This window comes from Silene latifolia, chromosome 1, assembly GCF_048544455.1.
Source record: "Silene latifolia isolate original U9 population chromosome 1, ASM4854445v1, whole genome shotgun sequence".
Taxonomy (NCBI): domain Eukaryota; kingdom Viridiplantae; phylum Streptophyta; class Magnoliopsida; order Caryophyllales; family Caryophyllaceae; genus Silene; species Silene latifolia.
The window spans coordinates 17,781,087-17,808,230 of NC_133526.1; the positions used below are offsets into that span (position 1 = coordinate 17,781,087).

Genomic DNA, 27,144 nt, shown 5'->3' on the forward strand with positions numbered 1-27,144 from the left:
CTAGAGATGGTGCATGAGATGGTGGAACAGATTAAGATGATCAGGGAACGGATGAGAGCAGCTCAGGATCGACAAAAGAGTTATGCAGATCTACATCGTCGGGACATAGAGTATCAAGTTGGGGACAAGGTTCTTTTGAAAGTGTCTCCTATGCGTGGGGTTATGAGATTTGGGAAGAAAGGCAAGCTAAGTCAGAAGTTTATAGGGCCGTATGAGATCTTAGAGCGGGTTGGGGAAGTTGCATATCGTCTGGCTTTACCAGCTGCATTAGAGAGAGTGCATAATGTGTTTCATGTATCGCAGCTGCGGAAGTATGTGAGTGACCCGTCACATGTGTTAGAGGCCGAGACCTTAGAGCTAGATGAGTCCTTATCATATCTTGAGGTGCCTAAACAGATTCTAGACCGAAAGGTTAGAAAGAATAGGAGTGGTGAGACAGTTCTGCTTAAGATCCTTTGGTCTAACCACGAGACCGAGGAAGCTACATGGGAGCCAGAGGAGGCTATGAAAGAGCGTTACCCATTCCTTTTTTATCAGGTATGTATGGTTACGGGGACGTAACCTTGTTTCTTTTAGGGGGGTAGGAGATGATCGCGAACAGTTTTTAAGAGTTTTATACCCCTTTATATGTTGTGTCGGGATGTTTGTCGGGATGAGTTGCATTAGTAACATGTTTTATTTTGAATTTTGTTTGATTGTTGAGTCGCGAATGTTATGGAAGTACCTTTGTTTAGTAGTGGTTTGAACTTCGGGGACGAAGTTCCTTTTAAGGAGGGAAGACTGTAATACTCCGTATTTATAAGTCTTGGGGTACTCTATCGAGTAGGCCTTACTCTGTCGAGTAAGGGTAAGTTGCGTTTTAGAAAAGTTTCGACTGTTGGGTACTCGATCAAGTAGTCAGGGCACTCGATCGAGTAAGGGGTACTCGATCGAGTACCTCGGGTACTCGATCGAGTAGCCGGTTTTACGGGGAGTTTTCTCGGGTTTTGTTAATTATGCGATTAAGGTATTTAAGCTTTGTCGTCATTATTCTAAATCACTTTTGCAAAACCTAAACTACTGTTTAAGAGAGAAAGCAAGCAAGTTCTTCATCCTAATCGCATTATTAGCAATACCCGGAGTTTGGAAGGTCAGTTCTTAGCGTTGATTATACCGTTGAGTTCCTTGCGTCGAGGGTAAGATCTATGTACCCTTTTTATTGTCTTTCCTTTGATTTGGTTAAACCCTAATTTAGAGAGTTGGGGTTTTATGTGTAGTATGTGATTTGGTAGCCTTTATGTGTTGTATGATAGGAGGAGGGTTCATAGAGGAAGCTTTTTGATTCAGCAGTAGAGACCGTCTGATTGTGTGCTTACCAGGTAGGATTTCCTACTCAGTATTAGTCCCATAATGGGATATTGGTTGATGTATTGTGATTGGTTGTTTGATATAGTAATTGTATTGTGATTGTTGTTGTGATCGTTGTCTGTGGATCGCGAGGCGTGGCCTCGGGCCGAGTGGGGTCACTTGCGGGAGTGGCTTCACGCCTAGTTTCGCCTTCGTGGAACCCACCACGAAGGGATGTGCACATTAATGGACAGGGTTATCGCTCACTATATGGAGCGGGGATTTGGTGGGTACGGCCATGCGGTCCCCCATCGGGGGTGGTCCAAAGTGGACGATTAGTGATTGAGATGAGTGGATTTGGCGTGATTGTGTGTGTGTGATTTAAGTCGTCTGTTTATCTTATTGTTGGTATATATTGAATTGTGTGATTAGTACTGACCCCGGTGTTGTTTTGTAAACTGCGGTGATCCATTCGGGGATGGTGAGCGAGATATTGAGCAGTATTGAGATGAGTACTGGGATAGCTGGGATTGCCACGACATGATGATAGGAGTCTTCCGCTGTAGCTTATTAGTTATTTGCATTTCAGTTAGAACAGTCAGTTTGAGAACATGTATCGTACTTTTGGTTTGGTTTTGAGAAATGTAACTCTTCGCTAAGTATTTATAATAAACGTTGTTTCTTCATTGTTATTTGATTATCATTGCCTCGGGTAACCGAGATGGTAATGTCTTCATACCTGAGTGGTCCTGGTAAGGCACTTGGAGTATGGGGGTGTTACACTTCCACCATTTGGAATTAATGCACTTTTCAACCATGTATTTCTTATTTCAGACATCATCAACTTCATACTTCTTCTCCAAATTTTTCCAAATAGACTTAGCAGATTTGTTATCAGATTGGTCATATGACTAAGCATTTGATCACGAACCAGCTTATTGTGGTTTGCATAAGTGATTTTCTGTTATTTATTTAATTGGGCACAGTCAGTAGGTATAATGTGACAATCTATGGACAAAACATAACCATTAATTAACCGCGTGTGTTAAGTATCGTTATCTTTGTTGATTCATTTGATTGTTAATGTTAGTGATTTAAATCTATACGCTTGACTTAGGTTGCTCAATAATTATAGGGTCTTTAAGTATCGTGTATCGAGTTAGTTGAACTTGAGGGTGAGATCCAGCCATGACCCATCTCCGGGATTGTCGTTCCATGCTAAGTCAGTAGTACAGTCGAGGCCACCTAGAATTTCTACGTGAACCCCTTGGTCCGTACAAAGCTATTCCTTATAAAAAGGGATACAATTCACCTTCAAAGGTAATCCAATCTCATACTCTCTAATCACTTTCTCTCACTACAAAAGGGTGGCCAAGAGAATCTCCTCATGAGAGACTCGGTCGACCATAAAGTGAGGACAAAAACTGACTTAGGTATCAGAGAGACTTTTCTCGGAAACCCCTAGGCTAAGTTTGTTCCATGTTTCAGAGAGGAATAGAGAAGGTTCAAGGACCTCATGTTAAACCCGAGGAGCATCGACGTTGGACACAGCTTAACCCATCATAAAAACACTTATTAGTCTCGTATAATTTGTATTAATCATAAGTACATTTTTACAAGAATACGCTGTAATATTAATTAGTTATTATCTCTATTGTGACCTTTAATCAATATTTAATCACCAGCATCTCTAATATTATTATTTTTATATTTTCCATTTTCTAATTTGCATTTTTTTTCCTACTCACTCGCATTCATATGCATGCTTGGATGATTTATATTAGTATGAAATATAAATTCTTATTTGACGTTGGTTTTATCGTAGACTTCGAACCATGATCGATTAGTAGAAGTACAAATGAGCGAGCAATGTTGAGTCTTTGATTAAAGAGCTTTCCGATACGTATCCTCGCCCCTTTCTCAAATCTCATGGATAATTGATGACCTGATCCGATGACATAAAAAATTATTATTCTAGAAATAGAGTGTTAATTAAGGGAGGCGAATCTCCACTTTAATGCCTAAATCACATTCGACTTTGTGCCTTATTTGGCTTAGGTATAAAGTTGATTCGAGTATTTTCAAATTTTCACAATAATTTGGCGGGGACTCTTTTATTGCAAGCTTGTTTGATTATTAAATTTTATTAAGTTTAACAGAGCTATAGCAATCCGGTCTCAAACTCTTGTGAAAAGCCTCAGCGCGGTTCGTGGATAAGACTTAAGAGTTACCTCGAGCGAATGCTCGCGCAGGTGACGATGTCCACATAAGCATGAGATAACTTTTTTCACGTTTTAGGTAACAAAAAGCCAAATTTTCTTATGCAGTCAATTACCATGGTTGAATATAGAAACAAATCGATCTATAAAAGAAGAGTATTCTAAGTGAGCTTATATATTAGATGTCAAAACCTAGCATTTTACGATTTTATTCTTAATTAGAAAAATATATTAACATATCTGAGATTCTACAGAAAATAAATAAAGTAAAAAAAAATAATGAAAATACACTCCCTTAAGTACTCGTGTGGAACATTATGTTCGGATTTTTTAACCACTCTCTCATAGTCATTTAGTTTAAAATTCAAGTCAAATAAAATGACCATGTATTAAAATGTTTTCTAACCGACATTTAACAAGTATGCACCGTGATTTTTATTATGATTTAAAATTATATATATCGCGGTACTTTGAACTGACACCTTAAGTACACCGCCGATTTTTGTCTTAAGGGAGACTAACCGTATATCATATCACACCTTCCAAATTTGATTGATTATCTAAGTGGTGAGGATAGTCTGCCATATACAACTCTGATGCAATTTAACCAGATTTTTCAAACAAAAAAAAAACATCACACGATCGTCCTTAGTAATAACTCCAAAATAGTAAAATTGTGAAACAGAGCCCAATCCAAACAAACAAAATTCTCTTTATTAAAAATGTAATGTCCCAATTCTTTACTTTGGGACTAGAATGTTTGCTTTTAAAATAATCTAGGGACAAAGACCGCCCTTAATTTTGCACTTTTCCTTGGTTTTTAATAGTATGTTGTTTTCAAATTTCAAGATGTGTCTTTTAATTTAATTCTAAGTTTTGTCACATTGTAAAATACAAATAATAAAATATATAATAATTAACTATTTATTATTGTTGAAAATTTAAGATTAAAAATATCGATCAATCTTTTCTTTGGATGTACGGAACATAAATTAAAGAATTATCGATATCTCTAATTTAACTATCGATTAATCTTACTCAGATATTTTGAAAGATATCGGATATAGAACAATTGTCTAGACAAATCAGTAATTATTAAGAAATCATTTTTCATACCTATTGGGTGTTTTTTTAATAACTCTTTTATAGCCAGCCGCCTGACCCAAAATAATTCTTTAATCTAACGTAATTTTCCGTAATAAATATATTCATTTTATCATAAACCGTAATTCTATAAACTTATTATAAAACCGTCTCTTAGAATACTTAATCCACATAACTACCATTAAAAAAGGGAAATAGAGGTAGTATATATATTTGGATCATCCTTGCCACTTCCTACTACACACTTAAATAGTTGAGAGTCTCTTGTGAACATCTATTTTTAAGTCTCCATTTTCTTTACATCTCTTTCTTTCTCTATACTTCTTGCAAATTACACCAAAAAATGGCTTATTCACCCTTCATCACCAAATCCTCTTCATCTTCTTTACTTTTCTTCAAACCCATAACATCAAACTATGCTAAAATCCAATCAAGTAAGCTAAACTTATATCTAAGTAATCTTGCATGTTAAATTCGATCGGTTATCAATTCAGATATATTTCCGATTACCAAGTGTAGTAAATAAGAATTAAGTAGTATACTTTTTTTTTTTTTTTTTTTTGGTATTTTCATTTGAAATAATTGGCAATCACATGCATAGATACGTATATGTTTTTGGGATTGATAAAAAGTGAGTGCATGTAAATAGTGTGTTGATATTCATCACTTTTTTCTCCATTTGTAAACAGGTTTTTGGTCAGCCAACAAAAGATACAATCATCAACTTGGTTGGCCTCTTCGTTTTAGATGTCATGCCCTCTCCAAACATACTTCAACAGGTTACATATACTCACAGTCAATAGTTTACGTTTATTTTATTTTACGTTTGCTTTATTTTGTGAGTATGTCATATAATAACTTTTTTGAGGGAAAGGGTGTAAACAATATTATTAATGCATATAGGTTTCGAACCCTTGACCTTGATCAATTCGAATATTAAAATCGAAATTTTAATGTTTTTCCCATGCAATGGAAGAATAAATAATTTAGACGAGTTTTGAACCCAGGACATACTGAATTATTTTTTCGATTTGAAATTTAAAATTAATTTACTTTAATTTTTAGTTTTCTGATTTTTGCAAATGTACAATATATAAACATACATAAAAAGGATCTTGTGATAACATCAAATCTTGAAAAAGAATAAAAATGTGCATAGTACAATACAAGATGTCGTTTATCAGTTAGATGTCAATTTTATTTTGAGTAAAAATGTTGGGGGTGAAATAATTGTTGATTAGAAAGAAACCAGAATCCTCTTTGTCGGGTGATATTAAGAATGAAATAAACAATCAACAGGAAACAGATAGGGTAAAAAAAGTAAAGGCCGGGTGGCATGCATGACAAATCGGCTAAGTTTTTAGTAAAGAATTGACAAGATATAAAGAATTAAAATCATTAAAAAGTTCAATAGATCTTCTTTAAGACGGGATATATTCATCTTAAGAATAGAACATGTCAGATAACGCCTCATTTGCATAGATAGGGACAAACGTTTTGGCAATCTCAATACATTTGGTTTTTGTCTTATGTACGATACTTGACCCGTCTTAAGCTTAAGGCGGATATACCCGTCTTAAATGAGAATTTGTGAAACTTTTTTTTCTTTTTTTTTTGTTGCTGCTGTGCATGTACCTTTTTTACCCTTGATTTAAAGGTATGGTTTAACTGACATTGCTTTCCTTGGTTGGGTAGGCTTGTCTGCTAATTATAAAGATCTTCTTCAAGATGATCTTTTACTAATAAGGAAGAAACAAGAAATCGTGGACGATGACGAAGAAAGCCTAGCCTTTCAGGTATATTTGCATTGTCGTTAGTGTTAAATTTCCGTGGCTTAGAGACGTAGAGTTAACATTATGATTATGTTTGGAGTCACGTATTGACCGGTGTGATAATGCGATTCATGTTGTGCTAAGTAAGTTACCAAGGGATTTATGCATGGACAATGTTAGAGTAGTAGTAAACCAAGTGGTGTTAGTCCAGTGGTAGCCGGGTTAAACCTTGAAGCTTGCAGAAATGTAGGAGTTGAGAGGTCCCGGGTTTGACTATCAGCTGGGGCGATGATCACTTGGCCACTGCAGCCCGCGAAGGGAGTGACTTACATGGTCCATGTGGTGGTGCGGGAATGCATGAGCCGGGGGGATTTAACCACCTCGTCCTCAAAAAAAAAAAAAATGTTAGAGTAGTAGTACGCCACCGCCCACTGGTAGAGTCAAGGGAGCTTGCGGATAAATTTTTTACAGTTTTTCGTTAAAAATTTCCAACTTTTTTCTAGGATCTCTTATACCATTATCCGTCCTTCCCTTATGGATCTCTTGTTTTTAATTTTCTCTTAATTGGAATAATAATTGTGTAATCCTCGACAAATTTAGGAGTAGAGTTTTTTGATGAAATGAATCTATGTTGTATTTATGGAAGAAAATGATAAAAAAATCACATCCATGTATTTCTATTTCTATTAGTAGACATGTATTTGGATTGGATGGATGAATACTAGTTTTATATATACTCCGTATTTCTTTCCAACATTTCCAACATTCATTGCACTAAGGCATACATTTACCATATTTGGAAATCACAAACTCATCACCTGTATTTGACACTATTTGTTGAAGGAGATCACAAAGGATACTAATTCCAAGTAATTTTAAAAAGGTTTTTCTAGCGTATGCCTTAAGGCACACGTTAATTAATGGGAATATCTTATGAATCTTTCCACATTCAGGTTATTAATAATTTTACATACATAAATAAAATAATTGTTTTGGTGACGACATAAAGATATATGATAATACGAGTAATAATTTTTCTAACTATCTGTCTATCAAAATCAGTATTTTTTTCCATTTTTTTCCATGATTATACATCATGTATATTTCCAACCAAAAATCGATGACTTAATAATTTCGTCAATTCTAAATCTACCACTTATTAGGTATTAGTACAAATTATTCTACGGAATTGTGTCACCGTGAGACCAACTCAATTTATTAATGTCAGTCTTAATTTACATGTATCACAAAAATAGAGGTAATTTTTTTCCGATACATTTTTTCCGATACAGTATAATTTTATCTCGTCCGAGAATATTTTAATCAATACTCCCTATATTTCAATATGTTGTTTACATTTTTATTTATGCGATGAATTTTGTAAAATACAAAAAATCTTCTTGAAACTAATTAAGAAAATTGTTTTTTTTATCAAGTAGCGCGTATCTTTTAACACAAACTTATCGATATCTAACAAACTTAAGCATTGCCTAAACAATATATAGGAATGTACATCAAGTGAGACAAGTGAACTTGTCGAACGAATAAGATCAATGCTGAAATCGATGGACGATGGGGAAATTACGGTCTCGCCCTATGACACTGCATGGGTTGCAATGGTAAAAGATAGCAATGGAGGGCCTCAATTTCCAACAAGCTTAGAGTGGATTGTTGATAATCAACTAGAAGATGGGTCATGGGGAGATAACTTCATCTTTTCAGCCCATGATAGGCTAATCAACACATTAGCTTGCTTAATTGCTCTTACATCTTGGGGTGTTTATCCTCAAAAGTGCCAAAAAGGTATACTGTACTTGCTATTATCCCATCATATGTTTTATTCTTTTCTTTTTGTTAAAAATAAACGGTTTTTCTAACTTGTGCCTTCAGGACACATATTAATAACATAAATGTGCTAAGATTCACAAAATAGTCTTATTAGTTATGGTAAAAATGAGTTTATACTTGAATATCTCATGAGAATATACTGTGAATCTTTTCACATTTAGGTTATTAACATCAGATATGCAACGGAATGCTAGCTCATTTAAATTAAATTTGATTAGAGCAATAATAATGACTAAGAATGTCATACACTTCATTAACGCTAATACTTTATAATTGTAGTTTCAATATTAGTTCGAAGATGATGATATCTTAATTTTAATGTGCAAAAGAGAATTTTGATGTTGATGAGATTTGTATTTCTACTGTTGAAACCAGTTGATCGCTTTTGTATTTATATACCGGCCCTAGAAAAACTTATTTGTAAACTAACACTTTTTTGTATAGCATTGACATTCCTAAAGGAAAACATATGTAAGTTAGAAGATGAGAAAGAGGAACACATGCCAATCGGATTCGAAGTTGCATTTCCTGCCCTAATCGAGATTGGTCGAGCCCATGGAATTGAAATCGATCAAGACGCTTCACCCGCCTTACGCGAAATTTACACTCAAAGGAACCTAAAGCTCACAAGGTAATAACTAATACTAACTTAATTAATCAAGTTCCAACATTTATTATTTAAAATGGAGATCAAGTCCATTATTATAAGTGGATAATGTGAATGAAAAGTTAAGCTCAACTTTTCCCTAACAAAATCTTTTAAGGACTAGTAGTAAAGTATAAGGCCCCAATGCATGTGGTGATGTGTCCTCACTTGAGTGCAATAATTACCTAAAATCTTCACAAATTATACTATAAGACCGTTCTATGGTACGATCACTTTATGATAAACAGTGATCATTTTATGTTAAAAAATTACCACCATACATTATTATTAGAAAATGAAACATTTTTTCAAGTGACCGCTCTTTAATACTCCGTACTGTATATAATATAGTAACTGTTTATCATAAAGTGGTCACTTTTTGGTCGTCGCACCAATGCATGTGGTGATGTGTCCTCACTCGAGTGCAATAATTACTTAAAATCTTTGGTAGGATACCCAAAGAAATCTTGCACAGAATGCCTACAACGTTGCTTCATAGCTTGGAAGGAATGGCGGGGCTTGATTGGGAAAAGCTACTCAAGTTGCAAAGCCAAGATGGTTCCTTTTTGTTCTCCCCTTCCTCAACTGCCTATGCACTCATGCAAACTAAGGATCCCAATTGTTTTCGATACTTGGACAATGCTGTTCGAAAGTTCAACGGTGGAGGTAAAGCTACGTACATTCAATCACATCACGACAAAATATTTAGAATAATGTTGTTTCTCTATAAACTTTAAATCATATTGATTGAGGAATGGACGTAATAGGATTCAGTTCCGGCTCATTGTCATTCCTATATATAGCTTGGTTGACGCTAATGTTGTTTCACCAATCAATATCACATTGCATTATCTATATGTTGGCACTAAAATGGTAGGATATAATTCGTGATATTGTTGTTCTCAGTCCCTAACGTGTACCCGGTGGACTTGTTCGAGCATATATGGGTTGTCGATCGTCTACAACGGCTTGGAATATCTCGGCTTTTCCAAACAGAAATTAAGGAATGTATGAGCTACATTAATAGGTAACTTATATATCTATTTTTTTGTTATTAATTAACACTTTGTCATCAACTAACATAGATACATCTAGTAAGAACACTTTATGAGTCTACCACACTATGACACGTCTTGCTTTGGCTTCAAAAGTAGATTTACCATTTGTAAATAAATAAATAAATAAGTGTGTGTTTGACCTGACTTTTAAAAGTGTTTTTGGATCTAAAAACACTTTTTGGCCAAACACATTATTATGTAAAAGCTAAACAAGAATTTCTCAAAAGCCAAAAAATCATCTTTTTGCTCATAAAAATAGAAGCAACTAAAAGCATAACATAAATAAAATCCAAACTAGTATACTCCCTGTCTAGACCTAATAAAACTGACCCGACACGAGTAACTCAACTTGTACCCAATCCGATATGCACCTGAATTTAACATGCATGTCGAATTAACCCTACCTTACCCGATCCGACCTGAATATGTATTGTCACACACGAACTTACTATTGTTTCTAAATAATTTGATAACAACACCCCACTAGCCCGTGCCTCGAGCCTGAACCCAAATCCGAAATGACATGACTCGAGTTGGTCGACTCTGATGCTTGCAAACATGAATAACCGGAATTTGAGGCCCATGTCATGCACAAATAACATATTCCCTTTGTCTCGACCAATTCTTTGTATTTTGAGTACTTTACCGCACTTCCATGTATGATGTACTTTAGATGGCATATGATTTCTTTTGTTTGCATGCACACGTAGATGATATTAAATCGTACAATGTTCATACTTTATAATTATTTTCAACATTAGCTACCCAAAGAATCTAATTTCATAATTCATTCCTCATTCTCATCATGAATTCGAAAAACTTTAGTAAAAAGAAAGATATTTTCTCAGGTATTGGACAAAGCGTGGAATATGTTGGGCAAGAAATTCTGAGGTACAAGATATTGATGACACTGCTATGGCCTTTCGGCTTCTTAGATTACACGGATATGAGGTTTCTGCAGGTGAATTCCTATCATTCAAACTTTTTATAAAACGTACGCATTGGCATATTAACTAGTCAAACATGCAAGCTAGCTCCCTGCATTTATTCACTCCTTTCAACGACAACCTTAAATATGCTAAAAATCTTCAACACGCTGTTAACCAAAAAGAACCATGCATCTTGTATAACGAATACTTTGCCCTCGTGTCTCAAGGAAACTAGAAATAGTGGGATCGAAAATAACATTGTTAACTTTTACTACCTTGACCCTGTTTGGTAATAAGCGTATTACTCTCCGCATAAGCAATTTGTTAAATTAGATATAAGTGTTTGGTAATTAGCAGATTAAGATAAACAAATTGTTACTCCGTATTTTTCTTTGTAAATTGAAGCAAATTTATTTTAAACATATCATTTACCAAACATTCCCTATATGTCTATGACAATGAGTATTATTGCAGCGAAAATAGTGTCGTTAACTTTTACTTAAATGATAAAAAAGCGCAAAAACTTTAGTAAGCGCAAAAACTTTAGTAAGCAAATTTGTTTTACTCCATTATACGAGTAAATTAAAAATCGAAGAATAATGTTATACATTTAGTAAATTAGTGATATGACACTTACAATTAGAACCCTTTTTTTCTTGCAAATATTTTGGATTATTTTTTACAAGTCCAAATTTATTTGATTTTCACTCATTTATACGAGTCAATTTACATTTTCATGTATTATTACTTGACTTGATAATAAGAAGTAAATGAGATCGGTAATTGTCTGCAAGCAGATGTGTTCAAACACTTTGAGAAAGATGGAAAATTCTTCTGCTTTGCCGGACAGTCAACTCAAGCAGTGACAGGAATGTACAATTTATTAAGAGCATCACAGTTACAATACCCGGGAGAAACAGTACTTGAAGAAGCTAGGAATTTCTCTTCCAAATTCTTAAGGGAAAAACAAGCTTCTAATCAACTCTTTGATAAGTGGATCATTGCCAAGGACCTACCCGGTGAGGTACATATTTAGTTCCTCGTCAAGAAATGGTTTTATACTCTAAGACGCCCCCTAACGTGAATACCCTTTGGGTTCGAAGTGTAGATGCAACTACAACCTGGTGCTAATATTCTACTTATTGAGACCGTGACCTTTTGGTCACGTTGGCTCTAATCCCATGTCAAGAAACCAACTCAATCAAAAGCTTAGCCTAAGCTGATGGTTTAGAGTCCAAGATCGGTTTTATATTCTAACAAGTACTCACATTACATCTGACATCCGTTGTACGATGTTCCACCAATTCTTTGCGTTTTTCTTACTTTCCCGGTCTTGTTAGCTTTATTTCGACATTTTCTTACTTCAGTGTCATTTTTGTTGTTGCACATAGGTGTCATATGCATTAGATATTCCATGGTACGCCAGCCTACCTCGTATTGAGACAAGGTTCTACATCGAACAATATGGAGGTGAAAACGATATTTGGATTGGAAAGACTCTTTATAGGTATTTATGTTTATATGATTGTAGTTTATGTATCTCAATAATGATGTCCTTTATTTCTCATTTTTTATCGAGTTCAATAAGAATATTTGTTTCGACAATATAATACGGAGTATTTTATTTCAGGATGCCATTTGTGAGCAATAACCTCTATCTTGAACTAGCCAAAGCAGACTACAACAACTGCCAAGCTTTGCACAAACTCGAATGGATCAATATACTAAGGTTTTTTCCTTACAAAATCCTTACAATAATACGTGTTATCCTATGCCCTACAATGGGATTGAATGACTTGAATCGGTTAGATTTACCGGGTCAAAACTAGTTTATATTGATATATATAGATGTTTAACGTAGGTGGTACTCAGACTCTAGTATTGGAGAACATGGGGTGAGCCAGAGTTGCTTATTGATGGCTCACTTTCTTGCGGCAGCAACGTTGTTTGAGCCAGAACAATCAAGAGAACGGCTTGCATGGGCTAAGACTATTGCCTTACTAGAAGCCATTGATTCCGAGTTTAACAATGAGAAGGTCTCATACGAGGACAGAAGAATTTTCGTCCATGAATTTCATAATTCCTATATGAATCATGGTTACGTAGGAGATGACAGGTACATACGGAGTATACAAGATTTTTCCTTATATACTTACACGGAATATTAATTGAACTAGAAATTTTTAAAAAAAACTATAATTAGTCAGTACTTAGGCCGTATTGGAAAATAAAATGGGCTAAAATAATACAAAATGCTATATATTTGAAAGACGAAATTAATTTAGTTTTACTACCACTCCGTCATCCAAAAAACACAGAGGAGAATATATAAGGACTACTACTGAGTACGCTTCTAGATGCCAGATGCGGAAAACAAAAACCGTTTGTATTAATGACCCCTACTTGGTATTCATATCGCGACAATTTAGTACTCTGTATATATAGAATACGTTATTAGTTAGCTTGTGTGAGACCGCTAATCGCCTAATCCGATTCCTAGCTATATGCATGCATATATTATGCATACACACAAGTTATGAGGTTTAGCATTATGTCATTGCATACCTTATGGTTTTGGTTAAAAACTTACAATACAGGACAAACAATAACCCTGACAAGGAAGGACATAGGTTGGTGGGTCTACTTATGAGTACCCTTAATCAGCTCTCATTGGACGCACTTGTGACAAACGGTAGAGACATACGTAACCAACTTTGTCAAGCTGTGAGTTTCCTTAAGCTTCCTTCTTTCCATTGCATGTATCATGTCTTTTTGCATGCAAATACTATCGAATAATTCAACTTCCAATGTCCTACTTTTTTATTTTTTAGCCACTAGTTTTCTTACATTACTTTTGTCTACGGCAAAAGAAACCCGAACCTGAAAAACCGATCGAAACTATCTGAATTGATATCCGATTGAAGACTCGATACCCGCCTCAACCTGAATCGAACCTAATTCGTTATTATCGAATGATACCAGCCTGAACCTAGATATATCTGAACCTATAATAACTAAACTTATTTACTTGATCTAATTTTTTTTTTTTTTTTTTTCATAAAACTAGTCTCATTTTAAGAGTTCTTTTCATTGGAAATCCTGATTCATTAGTTTTTTTTTTTTTAAGAAAACCTGATTCATTAGTTTTGGTACATACTTCATGCTTATTGAAGTGCATAAGTTCGACAACAGTGTACTAAGATCAATTAATGTATTATACAACCTATTCAATGTACTAAGATCAATTAATGTATTATACAACTGGTTGTATATACAACCTATTCAATGAGTTGAGCTTTATTATAAAGTTGTCGAGTTCTATTAACAAAATTATGGAGCTATGGTACAAAGTTATTGAGCTTAACAGAATAATTATTAAGCTCAATAATTTCGTAAATTAGCTCAATAACTTGTAAAATAGCTCAACAACTTTGTGTAAGAGCTCAACAACTGTGAGACAGTTGTACAATGCTACTATACAACTGGTTGTAGAATAGTATTTGTGTACTAAGATAGAGTCCTCGAATCAAAAGAGTTCTTATACTAATGAAACAATTAGTGATACTAAGAGTAAGATGATAAAGAATTAGAGACAATGCTATGTAGTTAAGTCGTATCCTTACACGCCTAATGTATCGGAATGATAACTTATAAACTAGTATCCTCACTCGTAAGGCCTTAAATCTATCGTTATGAGACTATGCTACGTACTTCATTTAATTTGACATACAATCGCGTACATCGATATCTAATCCCATTACACATTTACACCAAACCAAAACCGTGTTAGCCGAGACCGTGTTCTAGACATCTATTTTACTTTTTTTGGGATTATATTCTTTTGGTCGTGTGGATGTTAATATGTCATGCATGATGTCTAATTCATGTGAATATTGAATAATGTATGTATAGTGGGAGAAATGGCTAAGGACGTGGGAAAAGGAAGATGAAAGACATAAAGGAGAAGCAGAACTGATTGTTGTTACGATATTACTTTGTGGTGAACGACATGTTTCTGAAGACATATTTTCTCATACACCAACTCTTTGTCTCCTCCATATGACTAATCAAATATGTCATCAATTAGCACATCTTCGAAGCCACAACATCACGGTATGTTTTAATGTTTTCTTACACTTTTGCTAAAACAAAAGAGATTGCCAATACTTACCCTAACTAAATCGATTTCTTTTGTTTTTCGGTTTTTCTAACGTAAATGTGGTATCATAAGATATTCATACGGAGTATTAGTTGTGGTAAAAATGAGTTTATACTTTAATATTTTGTGAATTTTACCACGTTTAGGTTATTAATGTGTGTATCTTAGAGTTTATGTTATTAATGTGTGTACCTTAGAGCGAGGTTGAATTCTCTGTCCCATTTTTTCGTGTGCCATCTTGTGTCCCGTTACCTCTTCATTTGACATATAAGCATTAACAATAGAAAATAACTGTGTAAATATCACAAGATGATTATGTATCAGAATATAAAGGTAGTGAGACACAAGATGGAACGACACAAAAAATGTGACAGAGGATGCAGTCATGCATCACACTTTATTAACCTAAATGTTGTGGAAAGATTCATAAGCTATTCCCAATAATAACCAAATTAGTTTGGTATGGTGGTTGCGCACCTCATCCCTTAACCATGAGGTTAGGGATTTGATCCCGGTCCGTGGGAATGGAGCAAATTCTTTGGCCATCCATTTACCTCTTCGTGAGACCACCCTCGGAGGGATTATACATTGTTGTCGATAGTTGACACCCCGGTTTACACCAAAAAGAAGATATTCCCATTAATTTGGTAAAAATGTGTTTATACTTGAATATCTTGTGAGTGTCTTGTTAATCTTTCTAGATTTAGATTATGAGGGCACATGTTAGAAAACCCGAATTACAGAATACAAAGTAGTGTAGTTTGTATTTAAGCTAACACGTCCTATACTCAAAAGGTGCATGGAACAAGCAACAATGACATAAAGATTGCGGAATTAGATGAAGACATGCAAAAAGTAACAAAATTAGTACTCTCAAGCTCCTCCAATGGCGTTGATTCTTGGATAAAGCAAACTTGTCTTGCTATCATCAGAACTTCCTACTATACTGCTTATTGTTCTCTGCAGGAGATTGATCATCACATTTCTAAAGTTCTATTTCAAAAGGTAGATTAATCTACAATTTATATTTTTCAAAATTAATTAGTATACCTCAATTAAGTGCACAAAAAATGAAGATTAATTATTGTGATGAAACATTTAGTTATAGTAGAGTTGTAGAGCCGATTTTCAAAGAGACGGACTGAAATTCATTATCACATGTATATTAGTCGAGTCGACGATGTTGTATGCTTAAAGCATATTTGATTGTTATATCAAACAAAATTTGATACATAAGTTTACTTTGGTTGCATAGTTTTATTTTATGGCGAATGCATTTAGCGAGAGATTAAAGATTTAACGACGATTATTAATCTCGACGTTTCTGGGCAGATTGGTAATTGAAGGAATTTTCTCGTTCCATTCGACAGTAGTTAAGCATGCTTAGAAATACATTACAAGTAGATACGTACATGGTACGAGCACAAATGTCACTACTGATAGGTTTAGCTTAATTCGGATTCGAGTCAAATTTGGTTTTAGGGTCGGAGTAAATAGGTTAGGATCAATTCGGGTTTTGGGTCTTTATTGGGGTGCAGGTAGGGGTGTAAACAAGTCGAGCTGAGCTCGAGCTCGGGTGGGCTCGGCTCGAATTTTTTAGCTCGAGCTTGGGCTCGGCTCGAAGCTCGTGGAGCCTAAAAAATTTAAGCTCGAGCTCGTTTTGTCATTATATATTTTCACTTTTTCACCTTTTAAATCTAATTAAATATAAATATTTTTAAAAAAAACAAATTAAATTTTAAAATACTAAAAAATATTATATTATAACATACTTATATAAATGTCTAAATAAAATACAATTATTTGAAATAAAAATAATATTACAATGAAATTATACAAAAAAAAAAATTATAAACGAGCTTCCGAGCCGAGCCTTGCTGAGCTCGGGCCCGGCTCGTATTTAACCGAGTTCGGCTCGAGCTCGAGCTCAAGCCTTGATTTGACCGAGCACGAGCCGAGCTTTGATCGAGCCGATTCCGAGGGTTCAACGAGCCGGCTCATATCATTGACAGCCCTAGGTGCAGGTCAACATGTGATTTGTGTTCGAGTTACTTTTACCGGATCTATCATTATGACTTTTCAATTACTTTAACAAGAACTGGATGTGAAAGAATTCGGCCCATTGCCTTCTATTCTTTAAGCCGTTGTAGCCCATTGCTGCTTCATGGTCTCACATGGATCCTGTACCAATCAATAGTCTTCTACAGTTCTACCGTTTAGTATTGATATGGCAAGTAGAGCCGACAAGTCTGACCCATTCAGAACCCGAGTAAAACTGTCCCGATAGAACCAAAGAATATTGCAACTCGAAATAGATCCGAACCGACCTAGTAATCAGTGAGCCTGACCGAACCTGACTCGGTATTGACGGGATTAAATTAAAGACCAGACAAATATTAAGCTTAATAATGATAAAAAAAATGAAAGCTATTTAGTGTTTAGTTTGATACATTTGAATTAATAATGCAGTAACAAAACCAAATAATGGTCGAAAAACTAAATTTAATGGTTAAAAATTGAAAAAATTGCGATAAGATTATTAGACCTAATAATGACCCGACCTGAACCCGAAAGGGCAGGCTGATTCGATATGACCCAAACTTGATATAACGCGACCCGACATAGTCCGACCGAGCTGACTCGATTAGGTCAATAGCTAAACGCTAGAGCATGAGTTTCTTGCATGAACGAACAACTCCTCTGCTTCCTCATGAACAGAATGTTTACCAAAACACTTAATTTCTTTTCCCTTATTTTCGTCATCTTCCCCTCCATCAACCCATTTCTTGATCTTCTTAATAAACCTACGTCTCTTTGATGTAATTACGTTATTCTTCTCGTCTTCGTGATCATGATACTCAAACTCGACAACCCGATTTTCATTCTGCTCATGACATCGAACTAATTCATGCCTTAAACATGCATTGCTCCATTTCAAGTATGTTATTTCGTTTGCTTCGGTTTCCTTGTCCTTTTGGAGTTGCTCTAATTCTTTCAAGACCTTGTCGTATTCCTCTTTGCTCACAATTTCTGTAACTTCAATCTGTACACAGTAGCGGAGTCAGAATTCGGCGACCGGAGTTAGTGGGCAAAATTGTGGAGTGAATTTGTGAAATGTACTAAGGAATGAAGTCAATAATACAGTAAAGCAACTTGAAAAAAAAATCTAAAACTTTAGTTAAAGAATCAATTATTTTTCATTAATTAGTAAGCTTTCGTTTGTGCCAAAGAAAAAAGAAGCTTTACATTATAGTCAGTGCGATTTCTAGTACTCGTATCAAACTTTGCTTTAAGAATTGATTAATTAATAGGTCAAAGAGATGGGGGTCACGGTGTCAGGGACGCTCGTCTCACTGAAAAATAAAAATTTGTAAATTTTTAAGTTAGATTTTCAAACTTTTCTCACATTTTGTTTTATGCCCTCACTTGTTCACTCCCGTTGAAAATTTCACCTCCAAACTTAAAATTTTAACTTCGCTGCATATATAATTTACCGAGAAAAAGGAACATCATCGGATGTAGTACCTTCAACTTTTTTGTTTTTGAGCATATATGTATATTTTTTGAGCTAATTACCTCAAACTTTATTTGTTTTTGAGTATATTTATATTTTTTTTGAGCTTATTAAAATTTATAAGTTAGATTTTAATTTTTTTTTCCATCAAAACTCAAATTTTAGTAAATTTATATGTAATGTTTTTGAGTTTTATTGTAATTTTTTAGAGCTTAGTGTTTAAGTGAATAAACTCAGAAATTTTATAGTAAAACTCATAATATTTAAAACAAAACTCAAAATTTTTATTATAATGCTCAAAAACTATAGAATTAGTGATAATACATCATATGTATAATCCACCTACTGTTAGAAGTTTATAAATTATAAAAAATGTAAAGAATCTCTCAAGTAAGAGTATCGTATACACATTGCAAAATTAGAAGCTTTCAGGTATATTAGTATATACTCCCTCCATCCCGGTCATTGTTTAACTATTCCATGTATGGGTATCTTAATCATTTGTTTACTTTTCTATATTGAGAATATTTTTAAAAAGTAATTTGATCATCCAGATAACCTTTTGTCTACTCATCAGTCAATTACAATATCCACAAATGGTCTACTCCTCATTTTATCTTTTTGCTAAAATCAAAGATAAATAAATTAAATGACCGGTTACACATTGTCAAGAATCAACATCATGCATGAATGTCAAAGCATAAAAACTATCACTAATCCACATAATAAATTAGTAATGATGAAAATACAAACCTTAATTTCGGATGCATATGATTTTTCAACAAGATCCACCTTATTCAAAAGCTCAATCTTTTCTCTTTGCAAATGATCTATAACTTCTTTCAATTCCTTATTTTCATTTTCAATTTCTTGGATAATAAATTCCCTTTTTTCAATCTCTTCCTTATTATTCATCAATTCTTCATCTTTCCCTTTAATTAACAATTTCTGTTGCCATACTATTGTCAACCTATGCTCAGCTTTTCTCCATAATTTCCTTACTTTCCTTTGAAGCAACACATTTTCTTTCTTCAACCCTTGAAAATTTTCGAAAAGTCGAATAAAATTTATAACCAAATTCCCTATTTTCTTATTCTCCTCTTCTGCTAAATAAATTTCCTTAAGCAAGAACTCGGCTCGAGTTTTTTCAAGCAACATTTCATTCTTAATCCCTATTAACATGAATTCCTTCTCTTTCAATGCTCGATAGCCAAGATACCGCGATTCCATATCAAGTAACTTGTGTTCCAAGTTACTTATATACCCATTTCGGATATCTTCGATATTATCTTCATATTTACGTTCAACATCATCTAGGGATGCTGAACTAAGGCTATGAAAGCTCTCACAATCTTGACGAGATTGATCTATAATCGTCGACAAGGAATCTTTGGTTGAATTTGATCGCTTTGAGATGAATCTTGCACAAATGTAGGCTGTAATAGAAAGAGCCGTAGAAATACTAGCTTTTACTAGGAAAGGTTTCATCACCTCTGCCCTTGACTCTGAGCTACACATTTTTTGTTAATTAAATTCGGAACTTACTAAATTTTCACCGTAAATAATAAATATATAGAAATTTCGAATAATTTGTTTTCTTACAAGGCGTTTGGCGATATAAATAAAAAGAAGTGCGATAAACTCGAATCTAAATTTGATTTAAATGAAGTTTAGGGCTTAATGTATATATATTTGAAGAACATTGTGTAAATATGATAATATAGTATAATTATTGATTTATAGATGCTTTGCTTTTATGTTTTGTGCTTCTACGTGTTTTCCTTTGATAAAAGGTTTAACTTTTTAGAGGGAATTGATCTTGCTTTTTGACTACTCCTTTGATTGAAGGGTTTAATTTCCTTTGGATGAAGTAATTGGTAGGAGAATTAAAATTGTTTGTTTATGTATGTATGGAATCTGATTCCATAATAATGTTAGCACTAACTAAATTAAAGAGATTATCGTTGTGTTGTTTAGAACAAATAGAACACGTGCAGTATGTTATGAACTTGTTTGTGGGAAAACAAGCATAGTATCTAAAGGTACTCTGGAGGTTGTTATCATCCTTCTATACTTTGTGATCTACCTTAAATTATAATGGTCGAGCTACAGTTTTAGATGCGTAATCTAATAGCTAGCGTTAAATTAGCGATCGAGGATAAATGGTATAATTCTCAAATCTAAAAAAAAACCACAAGAATCTTCAAAGATATACTTATATATCATGAAAATACTAATTACACAACGTCAACTAGAGTATTCATAAGAGTACTTGGGGATGCTAAATTACAAACTAAGGGATAGATGACTAATTACTTCCATGGAAGATGGATGGTTTCACCGTGCTAATCTAATCTAAGACTAGAATTTAAGATCTAATACATAGACTAAGTTGTAGTTGTTATTTGAGCGTTGTGTGTATTCCATTGTTGTCATAATCCCGATTCGATCGTATGAGTATGATTGGTAGATTGGTGTTGTACACGGATTAGTGAGCTGGCAAAGTAGTTAGTTACAGTTAGTCAAACTTGTATATAAACCTTGTGCTTCTTCATTCTAACTTATCAATATTACAATAAACTTTATTTACCTTTTGTGTTTCTCTCTCTATATACTTCAATATTCTGTTAAGCTCAAGCTTCTTTACACTTTCATCAATGGCGGATCACTACATTTCATATGGTATCAGTCGCTAAGGAAACACGATCCTTCGGCTCTTTCTACAATTCTTTACATTTCTGGTGATCGTCGTTGACTCATTGGTGTTCTTTCTCAAGTTTTTCTTTCTTGCGTCTCTTACGCGATTATTTCTCTTATTATTGAGGTAAATCGATCTTTTTTGTTCATCGGTTCCGCACATCTTCTTCAGCACGTTCTTCCGCATCTTCTAGTACCTTTTATTCCTTCGATTACATCTGGTTATTTTGCTTCGATTCTTGCTATTTTTAGTAAAATTCTTGCTATTTCAATGGTGGTTATATCTGATGCTTCTACTGCTACAACTCATTCTGCTTGTTTTGACGATCCTCTGTACTTAAGCAATAATGAATCTATTTCACTTTCTCTTGTTTCTACAAAATTTGATGGAACGGAATTGGAAATGTGAAGCATATCTCACTTTGATTGCAAAAAATAAGGAATGTTTTGTTGATGGAACTTGTAAAATGCCTCCTGCTACTGATTCTAATCTTCATCAATGGATTAGATATGATTACATGGTGTTGAAGTGGATTTCTAATTCACTAATTCACGAGATAAAAGAAACTGTTGAATTTGCTACATCTGCTAAGGAAATTTGGTCTTATTTGCTGGAACGCTATGGTCAAATGCATAGCATTGAGATTTATCAGTTGCATAAGGAATTGTCTGGTATTTCACAAGGTAATACACCAGTAGCGGAGTATTATAGCAAGTTAAAACGTACTTGGGAGACTATTGACAGTGTTGATCCAATTCCCATGTGTACTTGTGGAGCTATGAGTGCTTGTTTTTGCCATCTACTCAAGTGCTTGTTTGCTAGGGAAACTCAGACCAAATGGATCCAGTTTCTCATGGGATTAAATGCGGAATATGAAACTGTCAAGACTAATGTCCTTTCCATGGAGCCCCTTTCTCCTCTCAATATGCGGAATATGAAACTGTCACAACTTGCTTTGTTGCAGCAAGTTGAAAAGCAGAAATAAGTAGCTGATGCTGTTGATGTTCTAGCAGAAGCCAATGCTTATGCTTCTGCTAGACAGCCTGATCTTGGACAAGGTCACTTTAAGGAGGCTAAAACTGAAGACAATGCATCTCAGGCAGTTGTCAAGATTTGTTCTCATTGTAAGAATGAAGGACATCTTGTTGAAACTTGTCATAAACTCATGACTTGTAGTCATTATGGAAAGAAATGTCATATTAAGGACTATTGCTTTGATTTTAGAGCTCTCAACAGTGCTCAGTTCAGTAGTACGACTCCAGTTCACAATTCTCAGTCCAAGGGTACACGTGCTACAGCTTCTTACAAGCCATCAAATACATATTATCAAAATGGCAGAAATGTTACAGAAGGGCAACATACAATGCTGATGTCCTACAGGATGACAATTCTCCCCTGGATTTTTATGATGAAGCCTCTCCACCTGTTGCAGACGCCAGTAATCATTCTGACATTCCTTCTTCTTCCACTTCCGGAGCAGCTTCTCTTCCTTCTAATCTGAATCCTGCATTGGTGCAAGGCATTGTTAATTCTGTGTGTTAACAGATCCTCAAAGTTATACCTGATAATTCTAATGCATCTTTGAACTTTGCAGGTATTCTACCTACTTCTCATGTTAATATTGCTCATACTCAGTCTAATATGTTCACTTGGATTGTTGACACTGGAGCAAGTGATCATATGACTTCCAATGAATACCTCTTAATTGATATTCGACTCCTTCATTATCCTTTGCATATAGGACTTCCGGATGGAACAATCAAAATTGTTCATAAAGCTGGAAAATTGAGATTAAATGCCCACATAATTTTGCATAATGTCCTTATTGTCCCTGATTTCAAAGAGAATTTACTTTCTGTTGAAAAGTTACTTAAAACTACAAATCTTGTAGTTCATTTTACTGAAAAGGCTTGCTATTTTCAAGACCTTTCACATAAGGTCAGTCATGCTGAGGCAAGGAAGATAGCTGGCTTATATAGACTAATTATTTCTTCTGAAGATCTTAAGTCCCATAATAAGGATTGTGTTAGTACTAATGTTGCTTCTAGCTTTTCTTATACTGCAAATAAAACTAGTGTTGAATTGTTACATGCTAGGCTAGGTCATACTTCTAAGGACAAATTATGCCATGTAACAGAATTTCATAACACTTCTATGAAAGATTTTTTTTTGTGAAGCTTGTGCCTTGGCTAAGCACCACATGCTTCCTTTTCCTAGGAGCTCATCACATGCTTCTCACTGTTTTGATCTTGTTCATATGGATCTTTGGGGGTCCTTATAGGATTCCTAGCCACAATGGTGCAAAATATTTTTTTAACCATAGTTGATGATTGTTCAAGATGTTCTTAAACATATTTCATGTAAAATAAACAACAGGCTTATGAGATTATTAATGGATTTCTAAAATTTGTTCAAACTCAATTTAATACTTGTATCAAAGTTGTAAGAAGTGATCGTGGATCTGAATTTGTACAAGATGTTTGTGGGACATTATTTGCTGACAAAGATATTATGCATCAAAAGAGTGTGGTGGGAAGACCACAACATAATGGTAGAGTTGAGAGGAAGCATAGACACTTGGTTGAAACTGCTAGGGCATTGAGGATTCATGTTGGTTTGCCTATAAAATTTTGGGGAGATTCTATTTTAACAGCCACCTTTCTTATCAATAAAATGCCCACACCCATCCTACATTGGAAATCTCCATTTAAGATCTTACTTAAAGAAAAACCTTCTTATAATGATCTGAGAGTTTTTGGCTCCCTATACTATGTATCTCAACCTGTTACATTCAGAGACAAATTTGGTACAAAAGCCAGGAGGTGTATCTTCATAGAATACCCACATGGAGAGAAATGTTATAAGCTCTATGACTTAGACAATTACAAAGTCTTTGTCAATAGAGATGTGATTTTCAGATAGAATTCATTTCCTTTCAAAGATCCTCAAGTTGTTATTTCTCCAGAGACAGTGCCTGCTTCAAAGTGTGTTAACCCTGCAGCTTCCTCCTGGTCTCCTTTTACAGATTTTCAACAACACAGTCCTATAAAAACTGCTACACACCACACTAATACTCATACTCCATTTAATAATACAAACACTAATATCTCCACAGACACAATGTCTACATCTATGCCACATAATATGGTTATTTCAAATTCTGAACCTTAAGTCTCTTCTTCTGACAGTTCAGGCTCACCAGCTTCTGTTCATACTGATATGCCTGTGAGACAGTCAGTCAGACCCAGGCAATCTTCTATCAGACTGAATAGTTATGAGTGTCCTAAGAATTTGCTGAAGTCTGTTATTCCTACAACCACCACGAGTCAGTCATCTTCAGCTTCTTTCAATGCTACAGTTTTACAGAGTCTTCATGAATATGGTGAGAGCTATATTGCCTCATTGAACAATGTTTTCAACACTCTGGAACCATCAACTTATGAGAAAGCTAGCATTGCACCATAATGGATAGATGCTTTGAAACAAGAGATACAAGCTCTTGAAAGGAATCATACATGAGATCTTGTCCTTTGCCTTCTGGTCATAAAGCCGTAGGTTCAAAATTGGTGTTCAAAGTCAAGCACGAAGCAGATGGTAGCATTGAAAGATACAAGGCACGACTAGTTGCCAAAGGATTTACTCAAGTCAAGGATAAAGATTACAAACACACCTTTTCCCCTGTTGCCAATTTTACCATAGTGAGAACTGTTTTAGCCATTGCAGCAGCCAAGGGATGGCCCCTGTTCCAGCTTGATATTAACAATGCATTTTTGCATGGTCATCTTGAAGAATAGGTGTATATGAGACCACCTGCAGGATACAATAAAGCATCAGATGGGTTAGTATACAAGCTAAAAAAATCCATTTATGGGCTTAAACAAGCCTCTAGATAACGGAACATTGAACTTACCAAATTTTTGAAGCAACTGGGTTTCATTCAATCTAGAGAAGACTATTCAATGTTTATCAAGCAATCTTCTGGTTTCTTCTTGGTTGTTCTAGTCTTTGTTGATGATATACTCCTTACAGGAGATGACTTTTCCTATGCTGTCCAACGTCTCAGGCAGTTCTTAAGTCAACCCAGAGTACCACATTTTCAAGTAGCAATTCACATTGTCAAATATCTTAAGGGCACTATTAATGCATGTTTATTTTACCCTAGGAATAGTTCTCTTGATCTTACTGCTTGCAGTGATGCAGACTGGGGAGCCTGCACCTTTTCTTGTAAATTCCTCAGTGGATACTGTGTTCTATTGGGTGCATCACTGATATCTTGGAAAACCAAGAAACAAAAAACTGTTAGCAAGAGTACAGCATAGTCAGAGTATATAGGAGTATGTCACACACATCTAGTGAACTTGTTTGGCTTGTTGCTTTATTAAAGGACTTACAGATACAACCTATACTGCCTATTCCTCTGCTATGTGATAATAAAGTTGTTGTTCATATCTCAGAAAATCCAGTCTTCCATGTAAGAATAAAACATTTGAACATTGATTGTCATTTTGTTCGTGACAAGCTTCAGGAGGGCTTGCTAAAACCTAGGCATGTTAGAACAGGCTTACAGTTGGCAGATTTGATGACAAAACCTCTAGGTTCTCAACAACACCATTTCTTAGCATCCAAGCTTCGACTAGTCTTCAATCCTGTCGAGCTTGAGGGGAGTATATGAGTATGATTGGTAGATTGGTGTTGTACACGGATTAGTGAGCTGGCAAAGTAGTTAGTTACAGTTAGTCAAACTTGTATAAACCTTGTGCTTCTTCATTCTAACTTATCAATATTATAACAAACTTTATTTACCTTTTGTGTTTCTCTCTCTCTATATACTTCAATATTCTGTTAAGCTCAAGCTTCTTTACACCTTCATCAATGGCGGATCACTACATTTCATAGATCCTACGATTCTACGATTTTACGATCTAAAAATGCTTGACCGATCCCGGATCTTACGATTCTATCATGGTTGTAGAATCTTACGATCCTAATCATCTATAAATTTCTAGAGGTAGGATCACAATACGATCATACGATCCTAGGATCCGATTTCATAGTAAAAAAAATTGATATATATTTTTATATAATGACATCGTAAAACTCAAATTTCGGGTAAGTTGTAGAAACATGTTCATATAATAATATTAAAATCATTATTTATCAAAATTTTAGGATAAATATTAATAAATAAGTATTTTGATCTTCAATGATATGTTTTTACCAAATAAAAAACTATATTTGGTGAGTTTGTAGAATCTTACAATTATACGATCCGATTCTACCGATTCGATCCTACCCTCCCCATCGATCCACAGTAGAATCCCGATTCTGACAATATTGATGTGTCCTTTGTCTTGGTAAATGCTTCCTTATATAGGCATTTTTACCGGCACCTTTGTAACTAGTTTCTTAGTGGGGATAGGTTTGATAATGTTGATGCTTCTGAAAACGGCACTTGCTTGATGATGTCCCCTAGTCTAGCGTTCATCAGATATCTTGGGCTCTTGCTCTTCTCTCTTTATGGATCACCTCAAATAGGCCTAATTATCTATTCTTTGAATAACAGGCCCATGTACTCTTAAAAGAATAAATTTAGTACCTTGACTAAATTGAGTGGTAACAGAAGTACGTAGAACTTAATTTGAAGCACTCGTAAACTGTAGTTAGACCTCACAAGAGATGCAATTTATGTTTTGAGTAGATGCTTACTTTATGCTCTCGAAAAATATGATTCATGATGAAAATTAAGGTTATATAGAGCATCCAGACATGTATTGGAGTTCAATTTAGTGAGGGTATTAAATTTATAACATCAAGGGTAAGTGGAATTTTTATTTGAAGAATAGATGATGAGCCCAATCAAACATTTGGAAG

General features: G+C 34.7%; 3 protein-coding genes across 3 annotated transcripts; 2 read left to right on the plus strand and 1 right to left on the minus strand.

Annotated features, from left to right (window-relative positions):
- The first annotated feature begins 4,855 nt into the window (after positions 1-4,855).
- Positions 4,856-16,324, plus strand: LOC141600289 (ent-copalyl diphosphate synthase 1). The gene is made up of 15 exons (XM_074420490.1): positions 4,856-5,083; positions 5,339-5,428; positions 6,345-6,445; positions 7,927-8,224; positions 8,714-8,900; positions 9,367-9,581; positions 9,822-9,942; positions 10,822-10,934; positions 11,700-11,926; positions 12,294-12,409; positions 12,533-12,631; positions 12,764-13,018; positions 13,500-13,626; positions 14,815-15,015; positions 15,857-16,324. Exons 1-15 carry the CDS (start codon positions 4,993-4,995, stop codon positions 16,073-16,075), a joined length of 2,460 nt encoding a protein of 819 aa, XP_074276591.1. The 5' UTR covers positions 4,856-4,992; the 3' UTR covers positions 16,076-16,324.
- Positions 16,325-16,929: 605 nt separating this feature from the next.
- On the minus strand, positions 16,930-20,206 carry LOC141653548 (protein CHUP1, chloroplastic). Its single transcript, XM_074461390.1, has 2 exons — positions 19,329-20,206; positions 16,930-18,104 (listed from the first exon to the last, which is right to left on the minus strand). The coding sequence occupies exons 1-2, from the start codon at positions 20,091-20,093 to the stop codon at positions 17,718-17,720; spliced, it is 1,152 nt and encodes a 383-aa protein (XP_074317491.1). The 5' UTR covers positions 20,094-20,206; the 3' UTR covers positions 16,930-17,717.
- A 1,337-nt stretch (positions 20,207-21,543) lies between these two features.
- On the plus strand, positions 21,544-24,738 carry LOC141641259 (uncharacterized). Its single transcript, XM_074449933.1, has 7 exons — positions 21,544-21,677; positions 21,781-21,956; positions 22,287-22,534; positions 22,654-22,792; positions 22,868-23,403; positions 23,650-24,095; positions 24,462-24,738. Exons 1-7 carry the CDS (start codon positions 21,544-21,546, stop codon positions 24,736-24,738), a joined length of 1,956 nt encoding a protein of 651 aa, XP_074306034.1.
- The last annotated feature ends 2,406 nt before the right edge of the window (positions 24,739-27,144 follow it).